Raw genomic sequence first — 20,060 nt, 5'->3', positions numbered from 1 at the left:
TGTTCAGGGGCGAGGGGACTCTGCTGCCCGCAGCCCCCACCCCGCCAGCTGGCCGCTCTGGTGCCCCCTCCGGAGGCCGGGCCAGTGCTGTGGTCAAGAGGGAAGCGGGCGGACAGCAGACTCCCCTCATGCCCTGCCCTCCCCTGCATGCGCTGAGCCTGTGTTTAGTGCCTGCACGCTCCTTGCTCCTGTGTGCATGCCCAGTCTCATCCGCTGCTCGGTCCCCACGAGTGGAAGCGAGCTTTGGACGCTGTGCGTCCTGCATGGGAAATCCAGCATGTGAAAGAAAGACTGTGCTGGGAAAGAGAGACATTTTTCATTTTACTGGAAAGATTTCTCTAATTGAGGGTCACGTGAAACAGCTCCGGGAAGTTCAAAGTAAGATTTGGTCGGTAAAAACAGATTTGTAAACAGCTATCAGAAGTGTAGTTTACATCAGGCGTGCATGCTCCAGGTGAGCACCTCCCTGAACTCGTTTGTGTAAGGCTGCCCCAGACTCCGTTACCAGAAGAATCCAGCTTTGCTACCCTGTTTTTAAAACACGCAGCCAGGACCCCAGCACGTGCCTGCTGCCCCCTGCCCTCTGCCAGTCCCTGTTTGGTTTCTTTTTTCCATCTCCCGGTTCTGGTTTGTGTCGAAGCTCTTGGCTTCCCTCTCTAGCCCCTGTACACAGTCGCAGCTCAGGTGAGTGTCCCGGGAGGAGACAGGTCCTTTTGCTGGCTCCTCAGAACTTTGCAAACTCCGGTTATAGAAAGCATTTTTGGGTGGTTTGTACATATCAACATGTCCTTTAAGGATGTCGTTGACTTGGCTGTTGTGTGAGCAAGCCCCTGGGTGGGCCCCTCTGAGGAGGGTCTGGAGAAGAGGCGGCGTGCGACCCACAGAGAGCTCTCATGCTGGGCAGGAGGGGTCACCCGTGCTGATCAGTGATGTGGACTCCTGGGCGGCTTCCTGGAAGAAGGGGCCTTGAATTGGCAGGAGGATATGTAAAAGATGGGAGAAAGTAAACAATCCTGATGGTTTCAGCATGTTTAGCATAGCCTTCTAGAAGCCACTGACCTATCCTGAGGAACCTGCCCCTTTAGAGCCTTAGCTGAGGCCAGCTTGGTGCCGTGGCCGACGGCCCAGTTGTGCCTGCTGTCCTGCCCTAGTTCCAGCTCCAGCACATGTGATGTCTTGATCCCTTTTCCTCAAGTTCTGTGTAACACTCGAAACACAGGCCGGAGTCCAGCAAATGCCCAATGGACCAGGTAGAGAGGATCACGGCGTGCGTGGCCAGTTGGCAGCTTCAGAGGGGAGCCTGGGGGTCCCAGCACCCTGATGAGGAGCTAGAAGTGTGCTTTAGGGGGGCCTCCCAGGGAGATTTGAGGAAGTGTGGCATCTGCTGATTTCATAGACCTGCTGGCCTCTGCTTCAGGGAAAGCTGGTTTTTGCCTCATGTGTGTTTGTCTGGGTGTCGAGTGCTTCAGGAAGATCACTCGACTGGCTGGTGAGGGGTCATTCGTCCTTCCCATATGAAGACTTGCCCTCCTGCTAAGTGGGTCTGAGTACAGGTGTGTCGTCTCGGTATTTGAGAGTAAACTTGGAGACACGCATCTTGTCTCTCCTCCTCCAAGGACTATTGACGTGGAACTGATCTTTTCCCATGTTGGGCACCTGCCCAGGATGGCCATGGTCACCTCTGCTAGGTTTCGGGGGGATGAGAACAGACTGGGACATGGCTAAGTATGACCAGCATGTCCAGCGGGGTCTCACTTCCAGCTACCCATTCCCTAAGAAAGACTCTGCCAAGGGGTTCCTGTACCATTAAAATCATTACAATCAGGACACAGCTGTTAGTCAGGAAGTTTCCCCCTAAGCACCGAGTTGAGGAGATCTGAATCTTACCTGTTGGTTTCCATAGAATTGCCTCAAAACATGCATTTGGTCATGGTTGGTGGGTGATAAAAAGTGATCTAGGGGCCGGGCTGGTGGCACAGTGGTTAAGTTCGCACATTCTGCTTCTCAGCGGCCCAGGGTTCGCCAGTTCAAATCCCGGGTGCAGACATGGCACCACTTGGCAAAAGCCATGCTGTGGTAGGCATCCCTCGGGTTTTATAGAGGAAGATGGGCATGGATGTTAGCTCAGGGCCAGTCTTCCTCAGCAAAAAAAAGAGGAAGATTGGCAGTCGTTAGCTCAGGGCTAATCTTCCTCAAAAAAAAAAAAAGTGATTTAGTCCACACCATATCTGGGAGCCTTGACACCAGATGTAATTTCTGCCCAGTGAGCCTCAGAATGTGCCGACAGTGTTTTTTATTTTCCAGGTACCTGGGAGCCTCTGTGAAAACAGTTCATTTTGTAGAAATTAAGAAGTCTGCTTTCCCCAGGGGTTTATTTTCAAATTCTAAACCCCATCGCTTTACTGCTGGTCCAGTCCCTGAGAGGTTGATTGGCAAACTAAGTCTGTCCTGTCCCGTGTCTCAGGGAGTCTCAGTGGTCTCAGCATGAAACAGATTTGTGTTAAAATGTACAGTGTCAGTCAAGGTCCAATCAGGAGAGGGGAGCCACTGCGTAATTTGAACATGAAAGTTGAATGGAAAGAATGACTGACTCTAACAGAGATTGGGGTGACAAGGCATCAGCTAGTAAGATAAAGAGGACTCGGAAGAAGGCAGGAGCAGCTGTGTGAGGAGCAGCACCCCCAGGGCTGAGACGGACCCTGCTGCACAGGGCATGGGCCTGGCAGGCTGGGCGGCAGAGATGTCACCATGGTGCCACACTGGCAGGACTTGTTGAATCTATCTTCTAGAACTTGCTGGAAATCTGCCCTCTGGCTGCCGGGAAAGCTGTTCCCTGGGAAGGGTCTCAGCAGAAGCACTCCACTACAAAACTGCCTGAGGGGATGTCGAGGGAGGCTGCTGGCCCCTGGGGGCTGCTGGGCGCCGGCACCCAGCAAGCTGCTCAGGCGAGATTTTGAAGCGTGACTGTCAGAGCCTCAGTTGAAAGCAAGGTGCCACCAGGGAGCCCCAAGAGCCTGCAGTAACCCTTCCTCCCACAATGTCTCCCCAGTGTGCTCAGCTGACAAAACCTCACCTTGCAAAGGGCCCGGATCCATTTCCACAGAACAAGTAAAAAGGATGAATTTTGAGCTGAGAGGCAGTGAATTGGTAACTGGTACAGCATGTATTTCTCCCTAAGTAGACTTTTCTACCCAAACCTTAAGGGAATCACAGGTGTGTGAGATGAGTGAGCTGAAGAGAGATGCAGCCTGTCTGGCTCTTCCAAGTCCAAGACAACAGTCATTCTTGTGCTTGGAGAGATGACTTTATCTTCTTGTAGGTTGAGGCTAATAGTTTAGCAGTTAAATTGGAAAATAAAACTGTGGACTTCAGAAATGAGAGGGAAGGTAAGTTGGGCCCTTTTTGCCACTGCAGATAATTACATCAGACGGACCATTTGTGATGCTCTGTTTTTACTGCCCCGAAATGGCAGTGGGAGAGGTTTTTCAAATCACTGCCAGGCGGGATTTTAGAGTGTGAAGTGTGGGTGCCTCAGTTAAAACCGACAACAAACTTTCGTGTTACAAACAGGCCCGGGTCACATTTCAGGCAGGGGCCTCTGGGGGCCAAGCATTTGGAGGGCAGTTTGGCTTTGAAAGCTTCTGGGATGTGGCACTGGCAGATGGCTCGGACCCAGCGCAGCGAGCTGGTCTGCCTCTGAACTCAGGTCTGGTTGTGGCTCCATCTGAAATTTCTTTGCGGGTGGAGTAATGCCACTTGCTGAGGCCTTGACAAGCCCCTGAGTTGCTCCCGTGTCTCTGGACGTTTTGCTGAGTGGGCCTTTCTGTGCATGGAGCTGCCTCGGGGCAGGGTGGTGCATGCCTGTGGACGCCCCCAGCCCCGTATCTCTCCAGCCTGAGTTTCCTGTTTCCTCCCGTTCCTCCCTGTCTGTTCGCTGACACTATTTTCCTGTTTATTTTGATTTTGCACAGTCCAGCGAAGCGGCTCTCCAGCAAGAAGGTGGCAAGGTAGGAGACCCTTGGTTCCTTACTGAGATGTTCTTCTGAAATGTATTGCTAATCGTAGCTCTTTAAGAACATGTTTAGAAAATACTATCTTCCAAGGTATTTTTTAAAAATTTTGAAAGTCACGTCTCACAGCTTGGGATTGAAAATAATTTGAGGGAATGGATTGTGAAAAGAATTTCCAAAACTTGGGGTTGGGACCAGGCTTTGTAACTGGGAAGTTTACGTTGAAAGTTTTTGGCGCTCCTCCTGGCTTATTGTCTTTACCAAGAGGTCTGGAAAGCGCCAATGGCCCTGCGTGTCCGCAGTAGGTTAACCCACCAGTAGGGAGGGTCAGCGAGGGCCCTGGCCTCCCAGCCCCAGAACATGACGGGGCCCAGGTCTGGGTCTGCTTCCTTCAAAGGCTGTGCCCTCGCTGCCCTGGCTGGTTCCCCGAGGTGAGGAAAAGGTAAAGGAGATACCTAGCTCCGTTTCTAAAGAACGTGCTTTTTTGTGGCCATTTCTTGCTTTCTCTGTTTTGGATACTCCCTAAGGGCTTCCTACAGTGAGAGACAGCTCGTGTATTCATTTTCCCCCCTGCCGGGCTGGCTCTGAGGGCAGGGTTCACAGGGTCTGTGAGGTGCAGCATTCCTCACAACGCATCACTGTTTCCTTTCTAGGGAAGTCATTGCTTCTCCTGGAGGCAGTGATTGCCTTCATATTTTCATTTGCTGCTTCTGTGCTGCTCCCCTGCCTCCACTGCCCAGCCCCTAACAGGGCCGTGAGGGAGCCCTGCCCCTGTCTGGATGTCGCCCCAGGGTGCCTGCCCTCCACACAGGTGCCGTGCAGGCTGCAAGGCTGGGGCTGTGCTTTCTCTCCCACTGATTCCCCTAGTTGTCTCAAGTGTCAGGTCATCTCGCTCTCTGATTTCATCTTCCTTTCTTTATCTCCCTCTTTTTGTCCAGCACATCTTCCCATATCTTCTCGGGAGGTGAATTTTTGGGAACTTCCTGGCTATTTTACTCTGTGGTTTGGCTTGTTGTGGAACTCTAGGTTGGACATCATCCCCCTATAGAGTTTCGAAGGCTTTGCTCCTCATCTTCTAGCACCAGCTTCTACTGTGAGCGCAGATGCTTTCTGGTTTTCCTTTTCCCTCTCCGGAAGCTTTTAAGTGTTTCTTTATCCCTGAGGTTCAGAAATTTTAGGGTGAATCTTGTGAGTCCTTTTTCTCATTAATTATGTAGGGCAGGATGAAAGACATGTTGCTTCAATCTGGAAGCTTCTGTCCCTTAGTTCTGGGGACCTTTCTTGAGCCATTTCTCTGATGCGTCCTCCGCTCCATGTCCCTAACCTTCTGGAGTTCCTACTCGGGCCCCTTGTGTCTCGTCCATACCACCCTGTGCCTCTGCTCTGCTCTGCCTGCTGTGACGCACTGCCAGCTCTTCCTCCCATGTCTTCCCTGGGTCCTTGCCCGGGTCCTGTCTTTCTTGTTAGAGGTTTCCCTCAAACGGCGGGTGGTGTGTCTGTTGGTATGGGAGCGATTGCTTGCACCCGGCACATGGCTGCTGGCAAGCGTGTGGCATGGACAAGACCCCATGTTGGAAGGTCTTTCCTCTGATCCAGCTGGCCGGTTTCCCCAAATGGAGTCCCACCTGTCTGCCAGTATTGGGGAAGCTGCCCTGGACCTCCATGGAGCTGGCCGAGTGTGGGTGCTCTCCCTATGAGCGGGCCCTGTGTCCCACGTCAGGGCTCCGTGGGGTCTAGGAGAGCCTGTCTCTTCCAGGGGAGTGGGGACCACCTCCATCCTCCATCTGCGCTCGTCTCTGCTGGCCCTTTCTCAGGCGCCGGTCCTTCCTGGCTTCTCCTGAGGATCAGCCAGCTTCCAGCGTCCCCTGATCAGCTGCAGTCCTCCTCCCTCTGCTTTCCAGGGCTTGGTGCCTGCGATGCCTCTGTTCTGCTGCCATTTCCTCTTCTGCACTTTGTCCTCGGGGATGTAAACTTTGGTTTTTCTTGTCTTGTCATCTTAAGGGCCTAGCATCCAGAGGAAGCAGAGGTGAACGTCATCAGTCCACCTTCTCCACTTGTTTTCTCCACCTCCTCTTTCAGAAAAGCCCTCAGGAATGTAGTATTAATTCCAGACCACACTTTGATTATAGTTTTAGCATCACTTTCCCTTTCACGCCCATCTTCTACCCCAGACAGGCCACAGCTGGTGAAACTAAGGAAGGTAAAAACCCGGCTGAGTCGTCTGTGCTCAGCCCCCACGTTGGAGATGTGGATGGACCGGGGCCTGCAGCTGTTGGGCGTTGTATCTGCTCGCTCCTTTAAAACACCCTCTGAGAGTTTAACTTCTCTTGACAGACACCCTTGGGTGTAGAGAAGCCCGGTCTGCAGGTACCTGTGGTTAGAGTTCACAGACAGGCTGCAGTCTGTGCACACACATGCATGCAGCTTTCATCTGCTGCTGCCCTTTCATCCTTAAACTGCCACCAGACTTCTAAGGAAACTCGAAACAACTGTTGTCCTTTCCGTGTGCGCGTGGCATGGGGGCTGGACTATGGCTTTGGAGCCACCAGCTCTGGCTCTGTGACCTGGCTGCGCCCAGCCTGGATGGAAATGGCTCTGGGGTTGGTGTGCCTGTGAGGACCCTGAGGCACCGGCACAGAGCTGGTCTCAGGACGGCAGGTAGTGCCAGCAGGGCCGGCGGTGCCCCCTGAAGGCAGGTCCCCGGTCAGGTGGCAGTTCATGTGCAGTTGGGCACCTGCCAGACTTTACCTGCCCCCCTTGGGGGTGGATCAGCATTTCCCACAGCCTCTTCTCCTTGTGTGTCTCCCGAGTGGGAGTGGGTTTACATAAACAAGCCCCCCAGCCCATGCCAAGGAACCTTGGCCTCACATGCTGGGCGCTTGGGGACTACGCACAACCTCCCTGTCCCCAGGTTCAGCCCTCGAAAGCACCCTGAGCCCCTGGCAGGAGCTCAGGGTCGTGTGACAAGTCCCAGGCCAGGCCCCTTCTCAGGGTGGTCTCTGGGTCTGGGGTGGGCAGCTTCCCACCGCAGCAGTGGCATCAGGAGCTCGTGTTGGGGTCAAGGTCATAGGTGTTCGAGAACACTGATCAGACGAGTACACGATGGCCTGTCCACCATTCTGTCTTTGGGTTCCGTGCCCTTCAGGGAATCAGATGAAATCCACCGAAAGGTGCTCCTATGTCCACCCGGGGCAAATGCAGGGGCCTCGCGGTCCCCGGGGTGAAGATGCCCTCTTTTCTGCTCCCGTTGGAACATTTCCGGAAAAAGAATTTTAAAAATGTACAAGCCCAGTCAGTACTAAGAAGGAACTAGAACTTCATACATTTGGTCATGTAGAAACCTGCAGTGTAACTTTTAATAGCATTTTATTGAATTCTTACTCTGTGCTGTGTCCTTATTGGAACTGTTCACATATATAACCTCATTTAAACCTCATAACAGCCTGCATTTTATGGGAGAGTAAGGCTCAGAAAGGGTGAGTGGCTTTCTCAAGGTCACACAGCTGTGAGCATCAGACTGTGGCACTCAGAGCCTGGATTGGTACCTGCAGACTTCCGGCTCTGCATAAATCTCTAAGAGTTTTACACACTCCAGGTACATTACAGCTGATACAGTGTCACCAAAACTAACAAGGCTGTCGCTAGGGTGACTCTGAACATGTGTTTGCTGAGTATCTGCTAAGGCACCAGGGGCTGAGGAGTGAAGGAAGTAGGCTGTGGACCCGCAGGGGATTTTGGCAGGGCCGTGGGGACAGTGTCCACCTGAGTCCTGGGCTGTGGGACACCCGACATGGCCCATAGGGCTGGAGACCTGTGTCCACTGGTCCCGGTCCTCAGAGCTGCTGCCGCAGAGGACTGTCACACCTGTGTGCCTGCCCAAGCTTAACCCCAAGAGAGACCCTGAGCGAGGCCGCCGGTCTCTTACTGTTACTGCCACAGGGAGAACTTTTGAAATCAAACATCAGGAACGTGTAGGTGACGTTGGTGCAGGAGTCGTAATCTGAGTTACTGTGCCAGGGCCTCGGGGGAAGATGAGGTCGTCTGGTCTCACAGGGAGCGTGACATGGTGGTGTTTTACTGCCTGAGCACAAAGTGCCCTCGTCCCATAAGCTGGCAGGGAGGGAGGCAGGGCTGTCGGGCTCCAGAGAGCAGCCACCAGCTCACCCCGGCCCCTCACTGGTGACTCTGGGGTTTGCTCCTCAGACTGCCCTGGAAATGCTGGTGTTTAAAGGACGCGTCCCTGGCTTTTCCCCCTTCCTTTCCGCCTTGAGTGTGCTGAAGGGCCTGCTCTGGACAGGGCTGTCTCTACTCCACAGGCACCTGCACCAGTCGGGGGCCCTGACCATGGAAGCCCTGCAGGACCCGCCCCCGGACCCCATGGAGGGCGTGGAAGAGGACATTGCTGACAAGGTAGGCCCTGGGAGGGGACCGGAGGGCACCGTGTGGGTCACACAGCCGGTCTGGGGTGTGCCGGCCCAGCTTGGGCACAGGTGCACACTGGGGTGGGCAGAGTGAGTTGCGTTTGGGGTGCCGGTCCCCATCCTGGCTAGCGGCTAGAGCAGGTGGGAGGAGGCAATGGCGCCTTCAAGGGCTAATTTGACCCCCCCCAGCCTGACATTGCCCCGCAGTTTCCTCAGGGCCCAGGGCTGTGGGATGGAAGGGCATTTCCTGTCATACATGGAGGAGTAGCCAGAGGACGGGCAGGGCAGAGAGCACTGTCGGTTCACATTTGACCATGTGGGTTCAGGGTGCACCAGGGCCAGGGCGCCGGATGGACGGGCTTCTGGGTTTGGGCAGGTGGGCATCAGCCTGCAGCGAGCACACCCAAACCTGGGTGGACGGCTGTTCCTGGAGCGCATGGAGCACCTTCTGGGCTGGAGCACTGCGGCCTTGCAACAGGAAAGTCCCAAGCTCCCCAGGGACCTGCTCCAGCAGAGGGGAGAAGGGAAGGCAGGACTCATGGCCCACCTCTTCCCTTCCCCCCACCTCGTCCCGTCCCCCAACCTCTTCCCGTCCCCCCTCACCTCCTCCCGTCCCCGTCCATCTCCTCCTGTTCCCCCTGCCTCCTCCTGTCCCGTCCACATCCTCCTGTTCCCCCGTCACCTCCTCTTGGACCCCCTCTCTACAGCACTGCCAGCACCTCATACTCTGTAGAGCCGTCCTGGCTCTCATGCTTGCCTTCACCCCTCCTCCTCCCTCTGTGGGTATCTGTCTCTCATCTAGTTAGTGAGCTCGCTGAGGAGGAAGGGACAAACCCCGGCCTTTCTGTCCCTCAAGCCCCCTGCATGGGCCACCTCCGTGACTGGGTCTGGCAGAGCAGCGGCCCTGCCTGTGGGACCAGGAGCCTCGCTGCCCTGTGCGCCATTGCGGCCTCACAAGGTGCTCTTGGGACACCTCAGGCCTCTGGGCCCCTGGTGGCATCTGCACTTGTGGTTTTGAGGCCACAGAGTGCTCCCCACCTTATGCCCATAGGGCTGCACCGCCTTGTGTATGGGGACAGTCTCCACAAACGAGGTGGACCCCCCTCCAGACCTGTGGATGCTGCCTCCTGAGCAGTTCACTTGGGGGCGCCCACTCTCCCACCTCCTTGATTCTCAAGCCGCCGTCTTGCTCCCGAGGTTGTTTTCCTGGAGAAGCGGGTGTTGGAGCTAGAGAAGGACACCGTCGCCAATGGGGAACAGCACAGCCGGCTGCGGCAGGAGAACCTCCAGCTGGTGCACAGGTGAGGGCCTCTGGGGCATGACCCTACCCCCCTCATTCTCGTCACCTCACAAGAAAGAGTCTCGGCTGGTGGGGCTCTCACTTGGAGCTGCCCCTCCATCCAGCCCCCGGGAGCCCACTCGGGATGGTGCCACGTGACCTTCCGAGCACGTACGTCCTGGTCTGCCCCGCATGCACAGGGCCCCAGAGGAAAGGGGGCACTGCCTCTCCGTTCAGCAGCAGCGGGGGCAGCACTCTCACTGCCTGCACGGGCACCTGGACTCAGGGCTTGGGTGCAGCAGAGGCCGCACAGGGTAAGGCTTGCTGGAGTCTTGCTTTGTGGGCCTCCAACTCGTGCCCCGCTGTGAAGAGACAGCCCCTACACCACCCCTCCTCAATGCAGGTGCATTCGCTCTGGCGGTGGCTGTGCTCGGCCCATGCCCCTGCCGTTGCTCACACCCAGGCAACCTCCCTGAGAGGCGGACACTGCCTCTGTCCCCATCTCACAGATGCCGAAACCGAGGCTCAGGGGCTTAGGTTATTTCCCCGGGCTCAGGGACAGCTGAGGGGCTTGGAGGGTGGGCACGCCAGTGTATCCAGAGCCCCTGAAGTGAGAAAGGAGCAGTCGTTGAGGATGCGGTGGGACTGCAGTCTGACTCCGACTGGGCACGAGTGCTAAGGCAGAGGGAGTCGAGCGGGAGGAAGAGGAACTGCGACGTTTGCACAGAGGAGGGGGCAGCTTTCCTACCCGTGTCTGGCAGAGGTTCACAGAAGCCTGTGGAACCTTCAGCATTTGGAAAGCAGTCGGCCTCGTAGCCTCCCGCCCGACTTGCAGTGATGCGTTCTGGTGCAGAGGACGCAGACGCAGCAGGAGCGTCAGCTCTCCAGGCTGTGCCGCGTGCAGGGGCACAAAGGGCCCTGCAGGGGCGAGGCCAGAAAGAGAGGCAGGAAGTGCGGCACATATGGGACCCATGCACGACATTCTGTCCTTGCCAGCTGCCGGGGCCTGAGCCTGGCTCTGCCACACACCCCGTGACCTCCGGCCAGGGCTCCGTCCCTCGCAGCCTCCGTGTCTTACCCACGACCCCAGTGGGTGGACTCCAAGCACTCTGAACAGTGCCGGACCCAGGCCCACACGCCTTCACATGGCACTCGCACTGTGGCCTGGCCCTTCCGAGGCTCCCGGGGCCGCCTACCGCGACGTTCCCGTGTTGGGTGGTGCTGACCTTCCTGAGCTGTCCTCCAGTGTCAGCAGGTCTGTCTGCTCTGCGGGTGCAGAGACTCAGAGTGCCCCATCTTACAGCAGGCAGGGCTCACACGTGGCTTTAACAGTAAACACAAGTTCTCTTGGTCAGTCAAGACCCTGGGCCTGGCAGCTGCCTGCCCCCAGGTTCTCACGGGAGGCCTGCCCCGCCTGCTGCAGGGCAGGGTGGCTCGGCCACGTCCATGGAGAGGCTGGGCTCCGGCCGCGCTAAGTGTGTGCTGCACCCGCAGAGACGTGGTTACTCCCGGTCCTTGCCTGGGGAATCTGTGGGGACCGTCAGCCCCTTTCTTGAGCCGATGGTGACGCTTATCCAGGGTGACAGGCATTTATTGGCTTCGCATGGCCGTGGTGGAAAAACCCCCTCGGTGCCTCGCCTGCCCTGTGGCCAGTCCCCAGCCCCCGGTAGCCACATCCAGTTCCTGTGGATGTTTCCTCTGGTGTCTGCCCTCGTTCTCCTCAACAACATGCTTCTGCTGCTGTTTCTAGATGTTTCCCATTTTTAATCCCGTCAGCCCATGCTGCACAGCTATTCTCCTTTTCCTGCCATCCCAGGAATCCCGCACTTTGTGTTCGGTTTTTTATTTTCTGGATTCCACGTTTTCTTCTTTTTGTACTTACTCACTTTCTGAGGAGGATGCCTCTATCCTTGCCCGGGAAAAGGGGCACAGGAGCCAGTTCCTGGAGACCTTGTGTGTCTGGAAATGTGTCCTGTCCCCCACAGTTGACAGCGTGGCTGGGTCTGGCATTCTAGTTGGAGGTAGGGCCCCGGAGCACTGGCAGGCGAGCTCCGTGCCTCTGAGCCGAGCTGCTCCCGGGGCTGCAGCCTTATGCTCCCCCTGCACACAGGCCTCAGCATTTCCTGTGCTGGGCGAGTGGTTTCCAACCTGTCAGTCTGGAAAACGTGTCCCCCGGCTTCAGGAAGATTTCTAGAATTATTTCTCCGTGCAGTTTCTTCCATTTTCTTGCCTATCTGAACTTCTGTTAATCAAACCTTAGACCCTTGAGGCCTTTTCTCTCATTTTCTTTACTTCCCTGTTCTCTAACTCCATCTGTCTTCCTTTTTTATGTAATATTCTTCGGTAGTTTTCTCCTTCACCTTTTCTGTTGAGTTTCGCCTTCTTTCTTCTCGTAGTTCAGCGTCTGAGAGTTCCTCCTGGGGCATTGCTCCCGTCTCGTGGGTGTGGGTCTCACTCTGAGGGGGTGAGTTACAGGCTTTGCCTGCACGACCTGTTTCCTTGGTGGGAAAAGCTCTCCTGTGGTGTCCAGTGGTCTCTAGCCGTCCGTTCACTCTTAGGTGTGAGGTGCTAAAGAGCAGATGAGAAGCCCTGTGTGCATGGACAGCTTGGGGGCATGGGCTGCTCTGGCCGTGGGCTGTGCTGGCCCTGGGCAGGGCCTGGAGCCCTCTGTGGGTGGGTGTGCTGGTCTGGGAGGAGGCCAGAGTCGGGGCCCCCATGTGAGCATTCCCTTTGTCTCGTGTCCTTGCTGTCACCTGCCCTTACCTCTGCCATGGGTAACCTGGGTGTAGCTGCTCTGTATACCAGCTCCCCAGCCTGGAGTGCCAGTGCAGGGTCCCTGGGGTGGGCACCTGGTCGGCTTGTGTCCACACACAGTGAGCAGGCGGTGACTGTGGGTGTAGGCTGGGACGGGGTGAGCTCCCGTCTGAGACCAATGGAGACTGGCCCTGCCGTCATGACCGTGTGTGTTTCTGAAGCCCTGGGTACCCTCAGTGGGGGGTGGAGGCTGTTTGGGGCACGTCCCCTGCTTCAGAACTGCCCTGGACCAGTGCTGCGGGTGGGAGGTCTTGCTGGCCTCCTGGCCCTCCCCCCGGTAGGGCAGGCTCTCTCGAAGTCCTGATGCAGCTTCCAGGCGCTGGTGGGAAGGGCAGAAAGTCTCACCTCCTGCCTTTGCCTCTGCAGAGCCAATGCCCTCGAGGAGCAGCTGAAGGAGCAGGAGCTGAGGGCCTGTGAGATGGTCCTGGAAGAGACACGGAAGCAGAAGGAGCTGCTGTGCAAGATGGAGAGAGAGAAGAGCATCGAGGTCGAGAACCTGCAGGCCAGGTAGGCGGGGCCTCGCGTCCTTCCAGAACAGTAGCGAGGAAATGTAAGGGATACCCCACCTGCCCAGGAAGGTGCGATGTCCAGGAATACGTTTGATTTTAGAAAAAGTGGAAAATCTCTGTGAAGAAAACCATAAAACTCTACTAGAGACCACAAAAGATATGAATTCAAAGACATACGTGGATGTCCGTTTCTCTAAGTCTCTCTCTAGTCGCTGTCATCCCAATCAAAATATCAGTCTTTTTTTAAGGCAACTTGACAAAATTACCTTTATGCTCACCTGAAGGCATGAGCCTCCGATGAGTCAGGAAAAGTCGGGGAGGAAGAAAAAGGGGATGAGAGAGTCTGTGTGAAACACGCCGCGGAGGCCCCAACGTGGTGCTGGGTGCATGACAGCAGGTCCACACTGGAACTGGCTAGGGGGCCATGGCCGTTTACACCTGCAGGTGTGAGTCCTGAAAACGCCATTTATAAAAGAAAACCCACAGACAAGGCATTTCGCTGTCATTGGCAGAGAAATGGTCGAAGGTCATCTTGGAGTTCCCACCTGTTCTCTGCCCAGAGCCCCTCTGAGTGGGAGTGAAGGAGGGCATGTCACAGAGCCCTGTGGGCTGAGCCGTACCTCTGGGATAATTTAGAGAGAGCAGTTTCATGTCTGTGAAGGAGGCCTCCAGTTCTAAACTCATGCTCTCTCCCAGTGCTCAAAGCTGGAAGACACACTTGACTTCAGCCAGGAAGAGCTCCAGGCATTTTTGGAAGTGGGGTGGGGGGAGGAGGCCACAGGCAGAGCTGTCCCGGGTCGTCCTGGACGGGCAGGCCGCCTCACTTGCAGACGCAGGGGGGTTTCGCCACCTGGGATGGCCAGGCCCGAACCACCAGGACAGCAGGTCAGCCCCTTGTGGTGGGCAGTAAGGGGGACTGCAGAGTCAGAGGATGTGAGGATGCTGGATTATGGAAGGATCAAGGGCTCCTTGGAAAAAGGGCTGAGGCTGGAACAGGGCAAAACTCAGTGGAGCCTGGAACATCCCGTGGCCCCAGAAAGCAGGGAAGTGCTCAAGCGCACACGAAGATGGGGCAGGTCACGGGGACACGGGGGACGAGCGGGAAGAATCACCCCTGACCTGAGCCCACAGTTTGACCCCACAGCAAGTGGCAGTGCTGGAGCCTGACCCACGGTGTGAAGGAGACGACTGACAGATAAACGGGAGAAGATGCAAATCTTCCTCACGGAGGATTCCATGGACACATGGAGACGCCCCTCGGGGGAGGGGGGAGGCACGCCGAGTCCTCTCATCCCTGCAGTGTGGGCTGGACTCAGTGACCCTTCCAGAGGACAGAACGCACAGGAAGAGTAGAACCTGACAGAGGAGATGCTGGCAGACACACCTTAACCAGGTGCTGCAGGTCAGCATCGCCCAGGATGAGCCGTGTGGACTCAAGTGCCCCTGACGTGGGGACGAGAGGGGCCTCTCACCTCTGTGGGATTCTTCCCACACCCATGGCCCGCCTAACATGAGGAAACAGACAAACCCAGCCTGCGGACATTCTACCAAATGCAGGAACAGAACTGCTCAACACTGTCAAGGTCACAAAAGACCAGGAAACTCTGGAGACCGCCACAGACCAGACGGGACAGGAGACGAGACGACTAGGTGCACTGTGGTCCTGGGAGGGATCCTGACGGGAGATGGGCCTGGGTGGAGTCCGTGGTTTAGTGACTAGCGTGTCCCAGTGTGGGGGTGTGGACCGTGACAAACACACCAGATGAGCAGATGCCATGAGGAGAACCTGAAAGGGGCCGGGATCCACGGGGACTCTGCACCATGTCTGCACCTTTCCTGTAAACCTAAAATTACCCCCAAACCCCAGTGCCTAGCACTTGAGTGGGTGTGTAAGACCAGGCTGTGGGCATCGGGGTGGCTTCTGTGCGTCCCCAGGTGGCCCCTAGCAAGGTTTCCCAGAAGCTGGACCTCCTTCGCCCTGAGGAGGCACGTTTCCGGGGGAGCGGGTCCCAGCCTTGTTGTGTGTCCTAGGCTGCAGCAGCTGGACGAGGAGAACAGCGAGTTGAGGTCCTGCACACCCTGTCTGAAGGCCAACATCGAACGCCTAGAGGAGGTGAGTTGCCGGCTGGGAGCTCTGGGCAGGCGGGCCAGGCCCCACACTGCGTGGGCACCGAGGTCAGCCAGCCAGCTCAAGGGCTTTCCTCCACCCTCTGCACCTGGTACCTGTTGGGGGATTGAGATGTGCCAAGAGAGGGTTTCCAGAGTGGGGCAGCCACACAGCTGGCTGTTGAGCCTGCAGGGGTACAGCTGGCCAAGTGTGCGCCCACAGGCTGGGGAGCGGTCCTGTTCCAAAGAGTGGGCTGATGGCACTGGGCCCTACTGGGCTGTGTGAGGGAACATGGAAGCTCAGGCCAGCCAGCCCTTTGCTTGAAGGCACTGGACCCCGAGCAGCTTCCTGGCTTTCCCAGGCATCCTTGGGCCCAGAGAGTCACGCTCACGTGAACCCATGCTCCAAAGCCAAGGCTGATGTCCTTGAGGGGCCGACTTCAGCTGGACCTCTCGTGCCCCGTCCTGAGATGTTCCCAGAGGGGCCTTTCCTCCCCCATCCTCCCCTTCCTGCCAGGCGTCCCCAGGAAGCTCTGGACTCTAAGGACGTCCAAGACCACCTGGACTCTGGCTCCTGGGAGTGACTCCCGCTGAGTGGCTGCAGTCAGGTCCTGCTCTTGCACAGGTCCTTCCTGCCCTGCCTCCCAAGAAACAGTCCCCTTGGCCTGTGAGGACGCCCCACACAGGGCACCCCGGACCCACCTGTTGTGTGGAGTCAGTGCAGGTGCTGAGAGCAGTGTGCTCACATGTGCGCACCTCGGCCACGACAGGACAGTCAGACGTGGCCCGTGGATGCCAGGGACCTAGAGACCATCAGGGCAGGGATGGCCAGGGAAAGCTAGGGACAGGGCGGGAGGCGAGGCGTGTTCATGGTGTCCTTCCAGGAGAAGCAGAAGTTGCTGGACGAGATCGAGGAGTTGTCCCTGCGGCTCAGCGACGAGCAGGAGAACAGGAGGAAGCTGGGGGACAGGTTGAGTCACGAGAGGCACCAGTTCCAGAGGGACAAAGAGGCGACCCAGGAGGTAAGCGTGACACCCCGTCCCACAGCCAGCTCCTGAGGCAGGGCAGGGCCTGTGTCTGTGGGCCCCTGGAGGGAGCTGGGGATCTGCAGCCATGCCCCTCATGTCCTAGACCGTTTTCAGCTGTGTCATGCTGGGCGCGTGGTGGCGTCATGGAAGCGTGGTGTTGTCATCCTCCCTAAGAATGTGGCCAGCCCGCCCCGAGGTCCTGAAGCCCAGGGTGGGCTAGCGCTTGCTGTCCCGGAGCCCCGCTTACCCTGGCTGCCCCGCAGCTGATCGAGGATCTGCGCAAGCAGCTGGAGCACCTGCAGCTCTTCAAGCTGGAGGCGGAGCAGAGGCGGGGCCGGAGCAGCAGCGCTGGCCTGCAGGAGTACCACAGCCGCACGCGGGAGAGTGAGCTGGAGCAGGAGGTCCGCCGGCTGAAGCAGGTGCAGACAGCCAACCCTGTGCCCCTGCTGCAGCTCCGGAGGCCAGCCCGGGGAGGGGGGCGTGCGGAGGGCCTGAGCCGGACGTCCTCCCCGTGCAGGCTCAGCCACCAGCGGGCCGCAGCCCCCGGAATGATGCTGTCGTGTCCCCCCCAGGACAATCGTAATCTGAAGGAGCAGAACGATGAACTCAACGGGCAGATTATAAACCTGAGCATCCAGGGCGCCAAGAACCTCTTCTCAACATCCTTCTCCGAGTCCCTGGCCGCAGAGATCAGCTCGGTCTCCCGTGACGAGGTAACATGCCCCCAGAGCGGCCCCCCGCAGGTGCCCGCGGTCCAGACGCCTGGCGCTGACCCCTTGCTCCTCCTGCAGCTCATGGAGGCAATTCAGAAGCAAGAGGAGATAAACTTCCGCCTGCAGGACTACATCGACAGGATCATTGTGGCCATCATGGAGACCAACCCGTCCATCCTGGAGGTCAAGTAGAGACAGGAAGGCCCAGCCCAGGGTGGATTCGGGACTCCACCCAACCCCAGAGACGGCCGAGCCCGACAGGCCCCAGCAGACCGAGCCCAGAGCACACAGCTGGGCTAGGGCACAAAGATGGGGCTGCAGGGGGGGCAGGCACGGGGAAAAGGAGGGGGGCCGGGACTGGAGCCCACAGCAGGTGTGGCAGGCGGGCCTGCCCATGGCTCTGGCCTCCCACTGCCCCCTCCTCTCTGTGCAGAGATGTGGGGACCGTTTCTCAGGCTGGGGTGAGCTCACTCTCATGTGGCAGACCCTCCCGCTGTCCCACCCTGTCAGGGAGGAAAGGAAGGAGGCGGGTCCCAACCAGGTGCTGCCACCTGCACTCACGCAGGCGCCATGACCTGGTGCCACCCGGGCCTCAGCCATACCCAGACAGCGCAGAGGCCCCAGCACCTTACGCCAGATGTGGCGTGGGGAACACAGGCGGGCGAGGTCGGTGCGCGTCAGGCTATGGCCAGGAGCTGCAGGCTCCCGCTCTCCTGGGACCGTGTCCCGCTGGCACTGGCCTGCGTCTCCGCAAGCTGCTCAGGCCCTCCCCAGGCCGGAAGGGCACCTGTGTCCAGCTTCAGGCCCAGGGGTCTCCAGGCCACATGGCTGTTCTCACGGCCGGACCCCAGCTGCACTAACCCTCAGGGGCTCTGACCCTCCTGTGAGGGCTGAGCAGGAGCCCCCGCTCTGAAATCAGGACTTGAGAGTAACCGTGTGGGATGCGCCGTCTGGACGGGTGGATGTCGCCAGCCCCCTCTGCCTCAGGGTGTAGGCGAGGCCGTGGCGAGGGGCTGCCTCCCCATGATGTGGCCTTCCTGGCCTCCTGGTGCCCTCCCCCCGGGCAGATCTCGGTGCCCCTGGAGATGTCCCGGTTGCCCAGCCGGAGTCCAGCTGTCAGGGCCGTTTCCTTTGGGTGTTTGCAGTTGTGAGCAGTCACTGTCCTTCCCCGAGGTGCGTTTCACAGGAGGCCGGGCAGGGCAGCTCTCCAAGCACACAGATGAAGAGCCGAGAACCAGGCCTTCCTGGTGGCTTGGGGGTCCCTTCAGGGAAGCCCTGCCTGGCTCCACGCCGTCCTGCCCGGCGCCTGCACTACAGGAGCGGCAGCGTCTCCCCCGCGACAGCTGCTGGGCCTGCCCCTGAGCCTGAGCACGGCCAGGAGCCGCCGGGTGCTCCGGGTGGGCCGGGATCCCGCACACAGGCTGGCCACTGCTGTGTGCGAGTGCGTGCGTGCGTGTGCGTGAGCGCGTGTGTGCAGGCGTATGTGTGGCCCCGCGTCCCTCTGTCCTCCACGTGGCCCACCTTCTACACTAAGATTTAAGACGTTGCCTCGCATTGTACATTTTGGGGAAAGCCTTGGGTGTAAATCAGTGTAAACTTGAGGAGAGATTTTTCTATCATGTAGAGTAGGTATTTTTTATAGATTGAAGGTTGATCAATTTTTTAATACTTCCAAGAGAGAAAACTATCGGGGTATACACATGAAATATATATATATGTATGATCATAAATACTGGGACTCTGCTTTCCGCGCCCCGCCACCCGCTGGCAGACATGGTCTGTTTCTAGGCATCCCTCAGTGGTACGTTACTGTCAGCACGAGTTGCCAGGAGACGTTCCACACAGACGCCCAGCACTGACCTGCACGCTGACCCTGCTTCATCCCCTCCAAGACTCTTCTAGGCAGAGCAACAGCAGCCCTGATGTGGAGGGCGAGGCCAGGGTGGTCTCCCCAGACTGAAGCTGCAGCTGCACACACAAAGGCCTGCTCCTTCCTCTGCAGGGCCGAAGGGCAGAGGATGGTGCTGCGGGCCTGGCCTAGACCCCACAGGCATTTGGGGGTTGGAGACCATGTGCCCGACTGAGCCCAGACAGCAGGAGGCCTTGTGGTCAGGCCAACCCCTCCTCGCCTTGGTGTGAGCCCCCCACCACCAGAGGCCCTGGGATGGCACCTCCAGGCTGGACTCCCAGCAGAGTGGCCGAGGGGCACTCCTGGGGTGGGGCTGCTTGATGGGGCTCCAGCAGCCATGTGCTTATGGTAGGCCAGCCAGGCGGAGGGGCAGCAGTGAAAGTCTCTGGGGCTCATTATGAATGCGATGTCCCCATGGGACATGCAGTTGGGGTGAAGGAGGGCCCCACACAGAATGACCAGATGGGATTGGGCTGCAGAAGTGGGTGAGGAGCAGAGCTCAGGTGCCACCACAGGCATGGCTGCCACCAAGAAGGTTCTAAGGGTAAGTGACCAGATTTGATTTGAAGGAGGATTGTTAGCTAAAAGTCCTCAAAACTTGATTGCCCAGCCATCCATAGGAGCAGCAGACCGAGCATCTCCCATCCCCCTCGCACTGAACCACCTGCATGCCAGACACAGACAGGGAAACCAAGGTCCAGGGAGCCCGAGAACCCCACCAGGCAGACAGGGCTGGAGCCCAGGTCTGCTGCCCACTCGCCCCGGCTGCTGCCCACAGAGCTGATGGCTCGAGGGCCATGACGGGTGGACACAGCCTGGCCTGCAGCCAGCAGGATCCCCCAGGTCTCACCTCAGCTGGGGTGTGGCAGGACTCTCAGGGTCACCAGGGTCAGGCCTCGGAGCCCTGGCTGCTGCTGGGCAGCATGGAGGAGGAAAGCAGGGGGTGTGGCCGTGTCCAAGGCCGAGCTCCTGCCCCAAGCCCCTCCCCACCAGGATGCCCGAGGTGGGGGCGCCCTGCATATGGAACCAGACAGCCCCCCGTGCTCCCAGTGCTCAGAGAGGGCAGCTCCTTGGAGAGGCACGCAGCACCCTCTTGTCAGGTCCATTAGCAGGACTGGTACCTGGCCACCTCAGGGCCCAGTGTTCACCAGGTAGAACCCGTGGCCACGAGGCGAGAGAAGGTGGCATGGTGCTGGGGCCTGGGGGGAGTCTGCACCCAGGGCCTGCTCAGTACTGGGGTACGCCAAAGCACTGCCACAGGTTCCTAAGGT

General features: G+C 58.1%; 1 protein-coding gene across 7 annotated transcripts in view; it reads left to right on the top strand.

Annotated features, from left to right (window-relative positions):
- Positions 1-18,610, top strand: part of RAB11FIP3 (RAB11 family interacting protein 3) — an 81,000-nt gene extending 62,390 nt beyond the window's left edge. For 3 of the 7 annotated variants that reach the window (XM_070231279.1, XM_014730286.3, XM_070231280.1), the window contains 9 exons: positions 3,972-4,007; positions 8,327-8,420; positions 9,629-9,732; positions 12,891-13,031; positions 15,065-15,146; positions 16,024-16,161; positions 16,431-16,586; positions 16,740-16,880; positions 16,959-18,610. In XM_070231279.1, the coding sequence (XP_070087380.1) occupies positions 3,972-4,007; positions 8,327-8,420; positions 9,629-9,732; positions 12,891-13,031; positions 15,065-15,146; positions 16,024-16,161; positions 16,431-16,586; positions 16,740-16,880; positions 16,959-17,072 (1,006 nt within the window). In that variant the 3' untranslated portion in view covers positions 17,073-18,610. Of the gene's footprint in view, positions 1-3,971; positions 4,008-8,326; positions 8,421-8,807; positions 9,733-12,890; positions 13,032-15,064; positions 15,147-16,023; positions 16,162-16,270; positions 16,587-16,739; positions 16,881-16,958 lie in introns of all 7 variants that reach the window. The other 4 variants (XR_011424422.1, XR_011424423.1, XR_011424424.1 and 1 more) reach the window with 3 other exon arrangements.
- Positions 18,611-20,060: the final 1,450 nt, after the last annotated feature.

Source organism: Equus caballus, chromosome 13 (assembly GCF_041296265.1).
Source record: "Equus caballus isolate H_3958 breed thoroughbred chromosome 13, TB-T2T, whole genome shotgun sequence".
Taxonomy (NCBI): domain Eukaryota; kingdom Metazoa; phylum Chordata; class Mammalia; order Perissodactyla; family Equidae; genus Equus; species Equus caballus.
The sequence above is the reverse complement of the archived record's forward strand: the minus strand, read 5'-3'. Positions and strand labels throughout refer to the sequence as shown.